Source organism: Vitis vinifera, chromosome 18 (genome assembly GCF_030704535.1).
Source record: "Vitis vinifera cultivar Pinot Noir 40024 chromosome 18, ASM3070453v1".
NCBI classification, from domain to species: Eukaryota; Viridiplantae; Streptophyta; class Magnoliopsida; order Vitales; family Vitaceae; genus Vitis; species Vitis vinifera.
In genome coordinates, this window is record NC_081822.1 from 10078080 (window position 1) to 10089475 (window position 11396).

An 11396-nucleotide genomic window follows, 5' to 3' on the forward strand; every position below is an offset into this window, starting at 1 on the left:
TTAAAAGAACAAAGGGAGTGGCACTTTAATATTCAAGATTCAGATCATCAAACACAAAGATTAGTATGTTTCCTTATATGATATGAGATATAACATCTGTTCGTATTTAGATAAAACTTTTTATTTGATTACTGCATTAATACCGCATTGACATAGTTTACTTTAAGAGATCAAGAATGAAATTTATAGAAGGCACTTCTCTTTGATACAAGTTCCATTTTCATAAGATACATCCAGCCTTTCTTTTATCAGCTTGACCCCATAGATGGACTTTTATGAGCCTCTAAAATGGGGAAGACCTATCACTGCACCAGCCACAAGAGAAAAACCCATGATTGTCTTTGTGGTCCTGTAACCACCATTAATGCATCCTCTTCTTTGGCCTAATTAAACTATGATACTGACCAGGGGAACTGATGTTTGAGCCAATAGGATAAATAGTCAATCCTGTCGCTTCTCTCCAGTTGGTTCTTGAGAAAGTGACAAGTTTTAAAAAATTAAAAATGAAAGAACTTATTCTCAGCTTGTAAAATAACCCTGGAGTGTGTGAATTATTTAACGTAGAAGTATGGTGGATGTGAGAAAAATGATGTAGTAAGCAAAGGACATCTCTCTCACAATAGAAGAAAAAAATGGAAAAAAGACAAGGAAGGTGTACTCCCCTGTCGGAAAGGACACCAGCTTAGAGATTGGGGCACCTCCAGAAATGATGGGCAGAAAGGTATTTCTCATCTGCCATGAATTCAACTTAGAGTATCAGACACCTCAACCTGGAAATGAGGAGCAACGGAGCTTTCATGCAAGCCGGTAAAAGACATGGGAAAAACATTCAACACATTCGGACATCTGGGTGTGGTTGTGGGACTTGGACCCAGGAAAAAGCCAACCATGAGCTTTGCACCAAGCATGCCATGCTCACCATCTCTCTCATGTATGCCCCTTTATAATTAATTGTATGCTTTCCGTTAAGGAAAATGGCGAGTTTTTCAAAATTGTTTTCCCAGAAAAATTCAATCACATATGGGTTGGTTTTGTACACTAAAAATCTAGTCTTCGGGGGGAAAAAAAACAAAAAAACAATGTCGAAACGGGAAAACTGAAAGGCCATTGTAAAAGGGGCAACAGCACTGCCAGCTTCTCATGGATGATGATGGCCGACAAAAGAAATGCTAGATGGTCTCATCAAGGTCTAAAAGTGGCCCTCCATGTCTAGTACAAATTATAAGAAAACGTGTCATTATCCATAGCCGTAAAAATCAAGCGATACAAGGATATTTCAATCTTCAATCTCAGGTACGAGTAACAACTTTGCTGTCATTCCTGCTTGTCCCAGAATTCTTTCCAAAAGGATTGGGATCAAGATTGCTAAAGGATTACTTAACTCATTATTTACTTGTCCAAACTAAACCCGACATTAACACTATATTTGATTTTTAGAAAGCTTTAAGAAAAATATAATAGAAATAAAATAAAAAAATAAAAAATTATTTTTATATACTACTTTCACTTACTTTAACTTTAAAAAATAAAAATTAATTATTTTCAAATCGAAGTAATAATGCAAATAATTAGGTTAAAATATTTTGTTTCTGTTCCACGCGCTTATCCATCATTTCCTCTCTTCCACCAAGAAAATTAGAAAACAAAAGTAAATGGCAGCCAAGCTCATGCTGTGAGCCCCGCAGTTGAGCTCAATTTCCTAGTCCTCCTTCCAACAAAATACTATCATTACTTATATTTTAATTAATTGCTAAAATATTATTATTATTATTTTAATAAAAAGTCAAATCCAAGAAGAAGCATTAATATTCCCTCATGGATAATGCCCAGTGACTTAATTACCCTGTCCTAATCAAAATTTGGACGTCCCACTTAAAGGCCACATCGAATAGGGATAAAGATATTTATTCTACTAAAAAAATTGTGGCAAATTTATTATTATTATTATTATTATTATTATTATTATTACTCCGGTGTCCCTTAATGATTAATCCATATGAAACTTGGATTGCTCACTTGTGAGTTGTGAGTGAAAGAATAAAAAAAAAAAAAAAAAAAAGGCAATCATAATTTGGAGATGCCAAAAACAAAAGATAAAATTGTTTGTTCTATTTTTATTAAAAATAATGTGACGTAAAATTGTTCATATAAATGATTCAAAATAATAATTTGCACAAAGTTTATCGAGATGATTGAAAAATATTATTAAATTTATGATTATTTTTAAAATACTAATAAAAAATAATCTTTTGAAGACAATTTTAACATAATTATAATATATTAGAAATTATCCTTGAAGACATAAGAAATAATTTCAATATAAATCTAAAATTTTAAAGGTATTTTCTAGGAAATAATTTTAAATTTTAATATTTAAATCAAAATTATCAAAAGATAATTTCCTAATTAATTTACTAAAAATAATATTTTAACTATTATAATTTTTTTTTAAATTATATATATTTTTAAAATACCCTATTCCATGGATTGTACATCGTAACTACCAAATTAAGGTGGGAGGAGAATTTTGTTACAAAGATACACCTGTCCTAAGATCTAATTGCATGATAAATTAAAATCATCTCTCACTCTCATGATGACAGTCGTGAATTGGAAGCAATCCAAGAGACTGAAGACTGTGGGGAAAAAGGGGGATCCACACCCAAGACTTTTCCTTCCAATCTATGATCGAAAACCGTACAAACAGTCTCTAGCTATGATTCAAGTGCATGCCACGTGTACATGATACCACCACATTTTCTCACACTAGCGATAATTTAAATGGTTTGGACCAGGCTTCTTCCTCCCTCTTTCCTTGCCCTACCGACACTCCTTTGTCTTCATCATAAGGAGAGAAAAAAAAAAAAAAAAGGAGGAGACACCTGGCGTTTAGAAAAATCTTATCATGGAACTATTAACTATTTGTGAAACCACGTTCTAATGGATTTAATAATGATGTATTTGATTCTTAATCATGCATAATTAAGTGGGAATGAGATTTAAACCAAACTTATATTTATTAGATTGGGAGAAGAAAAGGAATGATAATGGAATCGCAGCTCTTGAATTGTACACAATCTTAGGTTGGTGAGGCCTTTTGCCGTTATTCTTTCGAATAAAAACGAATGAACTCATAAAATACACAGTTTGAATAGTCAAGAGACAGTTCAAAATAGTTGGCACTAACGTTTCGATGATTGAGAATCATTGGGGTGGGTGGTAGTGCTTGGCTGTTCCCATTTTAGCAGGTTCAAATATATGCGACCAACGAAAATGGAAACCGGTTGATTAAAGGATTTGTTTGGATCTTCAGTTATCTTAATTAAATTTGGTTTAAGAAGCCAATTGTATGGATCGATGGACTGCGGATGGATTAGTTTCTAAGATTGTTATTAATGTGGGTTATCAAGAGTATTTCAATTGAAAATGGACACCCATCAATGACTTTATCCGATCTGCAAGTAAAAGAAGAAGCGGATCAGCTGGCAATGAAGTGTCTTTCCAGCCATTGCCCAGGAAAGAATATGAGGATGATGACATGCATGTCTTAATTGTAGCCCGTACCCCATGTTTATGTTTTTGAAAAATATAAGAAAAAGGGGGAGATGGTCGGAAACTGAATTGGGATACCCACTGGAAAGCAAAAGAGTAGATTCTAAGTAGAACTGTAGAACTAATTCATGTTTATTATTTAGAAAGAGGGAAAAAAATAATCTCTGCTATTGCAATACCAGGTTATTAATACAATGGTAATACAATAGAGATTATTGGCATTGGAAAATCCATTTCGTTCTTGGATTTTCTCGTTATTGTTATTATTATAAACTGTAACTGTAGTCCTTTCTCTCTCAGTTGTTCCTGAAAGGCGGAGGAGGAGAAGAACAAAACTGAAAACTTTGATATATGTATTGATGCCGGCCTCTATCATCTTCAGGGACAAAGCTCTCATGTACATCACCATCTTCAAGCTACATCTCAACTGCAACACCGCTGGGCGGTGCTCTTCTTCTTTGATTTTCATCACCGATTACATGCATCAGAAAGAGTAGAGTTGACGGTAGTGAGCCTGAAATTTTCGGAGCTGCGGTGTTCCCTCAAGAATCCAGAGAAAATGGAGTCTGTAAGAGATCATAAGGAGACCAGAGAGCGTCCAAGGGGCATGGACGGTTGGCGTCAAGTCGAGCCCATGGCTTACCTTTACCACTCCAATGTAGAAGACTCACCGGCCCCGGATGTAGATCACGGCAAAGGCCCCGGAAATTATCACCGCCAAGACCGTGTTGATTCCATCTGTGATCAACCGCTACTATGTTACCCGCAAATACCAGCAAAAAAGGTGGAAGAGAACCTAATTCGTATATCCTCATTCTCTTTTGGAGCTCCATCCAATCCTCAATCTTGCTCGTGTAGTCTCCGGCTCTCCAGCGGTCAAGATCGATGACCATCACTCCGGTGTTAAAGTAACAGGCCTTGCGATTTGCAAATGTCAATGAGAGTGAAGGGTTGGACCAAAACGTGGGGGTGAAGTAGGTAGTGAAGTTGGCGTTGCAGTACTCCGGTGCGGCCAGGACTGAGCTATCTCCCAGCGGGGTGGCAGCGAGCTTGCCGATGTCGTCGACCAGGACGAGGTCAGAGTCAAGGTACACCACTCGTCGAACGCAGAAGGGGAGGATATTTGCCAAGTAGCTACGGGCGTAGTTGAGGGGGCAGTCGAGGGCGGAGCGAATTGAAGTGGAGATGAGCCCCGCCACGGCGGAGTCATCGAAGCTGTAGACTTGGAAGCGGAGGTAGGGGAAGGTGGTGGAGATGGTGGCGCGTAGGAGGGACGCGTTGGAGGAGGCGGAGGCCACGAAGTGGAAGACGACGTTTTGGGGACAAGAGGAGTGCTGGAGAACTGAGAGGATGGCGGCCACCGAGCCTCGGATGTATGCAGTGTCAAGGGTCATTGCTACATGGACGGCGAGGTCCGAACATATGTAGCCACCGTTGCTGTCCTCTTCCGAAGCATCATCATCATCCTCATTATCCTCTTCAATGAGGGAAGGACAATCTGGGGAATTGTAGAACTGTGGTGCTTCTCTGAAGTGTTGAGAGAGGAGAGTGGTGGCATTGGCTGCAGTGAAAGAGAGGGAGAAGAGATAAATTACAAGGAAGAAGAAGAAAAGGGTGAGAAGCGGTGGTGTACGCATCGTGCTGTGTAGTGAGGGTGAGCTTTGATTTGGAAATAGGGGAGGGTGGGTGTGTTTGAGTTTTATTATCATTTATGAGAGAGAACGAGAAAGAGAGAGAGAGATGTTCAGAAAGCTAGCTTTGCTCTAATTTGGTGTCATAGCCTTGTTCTGGCGTTTGCTTTCGATCTAATAATAATAAAGCTTTCCACACGCTTTGCTTTTTTTTCTTTTTTTTTTTAAATGTTTCACAAAAAGGCAGGCCTGCCTCTGAGCTACCAAGTCAAAAGTTTTCTCAAAGACAACTCGTTCGTTTTCACATTCACAACTGTGATCTCTACATTTCACTGTGGAAACCCTAGTCTTTTTTTCACCTCCCAAGTCAGATTTTTTTAAAGAAAGTTGCTGAAATTGTAATCCAACCTCATTCACACAAGGTTCTTAATTAGCTTTATGCTTTAGTCATGATCCATGTGACATTCAACGGTAATATATATCTATGTGGTATGTCCTAATGTTTAAGATAATGATACTTGGCCAAACTCTAAGGATACATGATTGCATGTATGTCGTTATGGGATCAAATGTTATCCCTTTTCGTGGTTGTATACCTGCTTTAATTTCTATTTGAATGTAGATTGAATCAGATTCTATTTGAGGGAATTTTCAAACTTTTGGTTGGACATATTTCATGGAAACTTAATATTTAGATGATTTGAGAAAATACTAATGCAGTTGAAGTTTAGCGCAGATGAAAGATGGCCTTTGTATAGTTTAGAATGTCCCTCTCTCAGCTCTCTCTCTCTCCCTCCTTCAATGCTTGAATATGCTTTACGTAAGGTTGGGTACAAGTTTCTGGACCAATTTTCTTCACGAAACTCCTCCAGAACCTATTACGCATCTCTGCTGACGAAGGAAAAGGCAAACTTGCATCAAAAGTCCCTTTATGATTTTCACATCACACTTTCCTAAATGCTTTGTCTTATGAATAAAGCACTCCTGTAGTTGGTCTTGGTCCTACAGCCCAAGAATGCATACTTTGATTTATATTCAAATCACACGGTTGTTGGCCCTTCATCCTCAAAATCTCTCATATGCTCAGATATCGGAGTCACTGAAAACCATGCTTCAGCTAATGGAGCTTCCAGATCAATATTTTTTAGGAATCAGTCAAGGGTCATGCGCAGTGCTGATGTTAAGCCTTGCCTGTGGCTCCAGACCCGGAACAATTTTGAATTATATATGCTTGGAGTGAAATGAATTAATCATATGTTACTTATATTTGTTCCCATCATTAAGCCACTGTGGTTCTAGGAATTAGCTTCTCTAATCTGTTAATTAACTCATCACGAGGTTGGGTCAAACTTCCTACCTCCTATGGCAATTAATTAATTTTTCTAATCCATTGATTAAATCATTCACAAGATTGGGTCAACCCCGGCCAACCACCTGCAGGATGGTAAGTTATATATACATAGGATATGACTCCTACCAAAATGTCCACCATCTAAACTATCGTTTAGATTTAAACTAATGCAACATGGCACTTACATTTATGATCTTAGCTTGACTTTGCTATTAATGTTTTGCCCTTCAAGTGGATTTGATCAATAGAGAATCCGGCCACCATTTGAAAAGATCAGACGTATCTTGGGCGATTTCTACTATTTATTTTCCACTTCAAGTAGAGAAAAAGGGTATAAAGTTACAACTTTTCTACAAAATCCTTTAATTTGACAACATTTCCGAACGCACATGACGAGGCCCCTTAGGCCAGGGTACGTCATAAATTTGGGATTTCATTAAACCATAGACGGAGATGATGAAGCCCTCAACTCCTCCATATCGTCATCCCATCACTGTGCCATGCTGGCAGCAGTGACGAGATGCAGAGCACATGGCTCATACATAGTAGTACAAGCAAGAGTGCTAAAAAGGCCACACCCCACCACATGGAGAAAATTTATGTTCATGGAGTGACGAATGTCAATAAAACCTAGTGTTTTCACACTATAACAAGCCAATGTGGCACTGCATTTCCCATGTCATATATAATATGCGTAAGAAAAAGCAAGTATCGAGATAAAGATTTTTTTCCTTTTGACCTTTTTACGTTGATAGTTACCAGTCTTCATCGTCACCGACATCTGCTCCACAAGCCAAACGTGCAAGCCACAGGAGCCTAAATTAAAGTCAGCTTAAATGAGCTCAAGCACATGGGCCGACCCTTTTTCTTCTTCATACATTTATATCGGCACACGGTACATGGTACATATACGTCGGTGCTCTCCATCCGCTTATTCATATACAGGGGTCGCCTGAATTAAAAACAAAACAATGAAATTATTATCATTTTTTTCAGAGGTGACTCTTTCGCGTGGCTCCAGAGATGCATTCACCTAACAAAAGAAAATGTCATAGAGCAATGGGGGCCCTAGAAGAAGCTCTTCAGCCTTCAGGTACTCCAAGGGAAGCTTCTGGTGTCTTTTTCTCTTGTTTCAGAGGCCACCTTAACGTCAAAACATCGTATTTATCCAGCATAGACCTCAATTATTATAGTTGTACTTAATTCTCTTCCTACATTCAGCACAGTAAATTTGTTTCTATAAAATTCATGTTTAGTGTTGAGATGGTGCTGTTTTTTTATCATTTTTCTTAGAAAATAATTATCAAAAGTTTTCTTTGTTGTATGACAGGGTACATGGAAAGCCAATCATTTGTCAGTCCGACTACTTGCAGATGATGTCGACAAAGATTGCTTCAAATTATTAGCTTGAATCGACGCTCATATATAAAAAATCAATTAAATTAGAGTTCAGATCTTATATCCAAAACAAAATACAAGTCCAGTGTAAAAACTAGTTAACATCTTTAGGTAAAACAAGATGTGCATCCAGCTCACCCCACTCAAATTATTTTTGAACCCTTGGACATATCCAAGTGTCCAAATATTTTGAAAATCATATTACATGATAGCGATGTGAAAAACTAGGATTGAAACATATCCATATATGTTTCACTTTCACCATTCTGATTCAAATGTCTTCATCACACACAGTACAAGCATTTTGATTCCAATCCCCTCAATAATTTGCAAGTGGGAAGAATCCTATATGAGTAGTAGCTTGTCTCTCAGGCCTCCCCAACAACTCTGGTTTGATAAAGTAGAGAGTATGGGAAACAAAGGAAGTTTTCACTGGGTCACAGTGCCCATGAGAAAACTGAATCTCTTTCTAAAAGTTTTTGAACGTACATCACTTTTAAGTGAAAGATCATGCTCTGATGGGAATGAGGTTTATTAAAGAAATTGACATTCGCCAACCTAATCAAAGATTGAAGCACAATGGAGGGAAAAAAAACACCTAACCGATGGGCTGTGCCGGTGGCCCCATTCCAAGCGGTGGATTTGTACTTTGAATTAAGATCAGGACTTTCTGGTTGCAAGATAATAGGAGAGGGTTAGAGTTGAGTCTGTTCCATCAGTAGACAGACTAGTGATTGTCAACAAGATGTTTCCCCCCAGTCCATTTGGATAGGCCTTGGACTCTAATTTTAGGCCATAATAAATATGCATCACGTATTCACTAAATAATGCATAGTATATTGTTGACCTAGACCAGACATTTTGGTCCCCCTTCGTGAATAAACTCTGGACCATGGCCATTGTTCCAAAAGATATTTAAAAAACTATCACCTTGGCACACTACCAACATGCTACTAACCCTATCATTCCAGCCAATGAGGGCACATGGTCCGAACAATCAATGCCAAGCCAAAATCAAAACTGGATCGCCCTTAGAACACAGCATAAATCCAAGACAACCTACCACACAACACCCCACCCTCATAAGATAACCCCCACAGACTATCCGCAACCAAAATTTATGTTCTACATTTTCCATCAACATGCATGACATAGGCAATTGATGAGGCCAGAACCTAATTCCTTTCAGGCACAGAATTATACAGCCCTTTAGCACTGGTCCTCCAATTCCAGTCTAGGCACAGCCTTATCTCAAGTAGTGCAACAGCTTCCCAGGTACCACTCTTCACCACTTTTGAATGCAATATACTGCACAGGAAATATAAAGCTCCCAATTTGAGTGTATTTCATACTGTCACTGCCCAACCAGTTTCAAACAATGTACCATTTTGAGAGGGATTGGCTAAAGGTTGGTTTGAGATGAAAAGAACAATCAGTTAGTTCCCTATTACTTGAAGGGGCTCAACTCACCACACATTATGAACATCCAGAGCCAACCCCCCCAACCCCAATTACCAATGACAGAAGTCACTAGACATGTCATGTGTGCGTACTTTTAAAAAGTTGTTAAGTACTATCATGTATTCCAAAGAGAAAATACACCAACAATCACAGGCATCTTCAATAAGAAAATAACCTCCTTAGACAATTTCCACCAAAACAGTAAAGACAAACTTACCCACCATGGTCCCAACAGCAACAAGGAGCACAAAATAATTTGTTATGCACATGCATCACTAAAACATGGCCTTCTTGTATCCTGAGAAATGGAACATTTTCAAACTTATTTTTGATAGTGCCATCATTCTAAATGTGTGAATTTCAATAAGACTTTCAACTATTACTTCACTTGAAGGAACAAATCTAGGACTCATATTTACATTCTGCATGACAATGACAATATAGTTTGTTAATATACATATAAAATTAACTTAAAACAACCGGACAAACCTATTCAAAAGATCTTGGTAGCTTGTGATCATGATCACTCCCAGAAAAGCAGCCCATGTGCTAGAAAGGTGAGTCTCTGATGCTAGATGGGACCACAAAGAGCTTTGGACTTGTGGAACAAATCACTCTGGAGACATTTAAAAACCCAGCTCAAAATGCAAATTTGGACCACGTAGTGCAAGGAGTAATAAATAGAAACCACCAAGCCTTTTAAGTATCTCAAAGCCCAACCAATAAAATTGCTTCTTTACAATCAGGACCTACAATCACTATCTGAATTTCTGAAGTAGCATGAAAAATAAGAATGGGATCAGGCAACAATAGTGATCCCACAGAATCTTTGTGCTAACAAAACAGCATGAAATCAAACCTCAAACAAATGCACCAGGTAGCAAACCATTGATTGGGGCCTGCACAAAATTTCTTCTGAAAACACTTACTCTATATCCCTTGCACTCCACCTCTAAAAGGCCATTAATCACTAAAAAGTCCAATTGTAGCATTTTAAGCACTTGCTAAGTAAATTCATATTGACATGAAGAGAATAACATTCATATGAAATTAAGGGAATAACTTTGCATAAGGCTCACATGTGAACTATAGATCCACAAGAGTTAACTGGGTAATGTCCCTATGCCCAAATTAAATGGAAGAGGATCCTTTACATAGACCACATAATATATAATCAAGTAAGCACAAAACCTAGATCCTATGCCCACTCCACAATCTGTCATCCATGGTGGCCCTGAAAACCCTCACCATATCCCATGATCATACAGTTCAACCTCACCACAAGGAAACTTTGATTGAACGTATGGAAAGATGACAAACTTCATCCAAGTGGAATCCAAAATCCTCATCAGAGGTGCATAATCCTTTGAGCCAGTGGAAGTGAACAACCATCCCTAGTTCAGTGGATGACCCCTTTTCCTCTGTGATCCTCTAATGCATGCCCCTAGCCAGGCCCAACAGGAATAGAGTCAATGACATAGGTAAACATAGGCTAGACTAGAAACACATCTACAGTTAGCATGGGGCTTCTCCTTGCATGGAATGTACCAGAAGCATACAGGGGGATATTGCCACACCCATTCCAATCCCTCAGTCACACACATCCACTTCTCTTCCCATTACCAAACACCACTTGAAGTTGATTCCTAAGCAGCTCCAGTAAATGAATGTCATTTCCTCCTTGGCAGAGACTGTGCAACCTAAAATTGATAGACAGCAATACAAAACTCCTCAAAGCTGGTACCACCACTAAACATATCAAGAAGGAAAAAAAATTCTCATACAAATCTTCACTGATCCTTCCATTTTAACTCATTCTTCAACACGCCAAATGCAGCAAGAAAGGTATGATAAAGGGTTGGGGGCAACGTAGATGAATCAGCCAAAATCGAGTAAATATGTATTTTCAAAAGGAATTATTTCTTGTCAAGTACATGCCTAACACCTATGGGCCAAACAAGATCTCCAAGGAGTAAATAACTCCATTTCTAGCCAAACCCTAT

The 11396-nt window shown here is 38.4% G+C and overlaps 1 protein-coding gene across 1 annotated transcript; it reads right to left on the reverse strand.

Annotated features, from left to right (window-relative positions):
* Positions 1–3660: 3660 nt before the first annotated feature.
* On the reverse strand, positions 3661–5340 carry LOC100852929 (probable galacturonosyltransferase-like 1). Its single transcript, XM_019216507.2, has one exon. It carries the CDS (start codon positions 5259–5261, stop codon positions 4095–4097), a length of 1167 nt encoding a protein of 388 aa, XP_019072052.1. The 5' UTR covers positions 5262–5340; the 3' UTR covers positions 3661–4094.
* Between the last annotated feature and the right edge of the window lie 6056 nt (positions 5341–11396).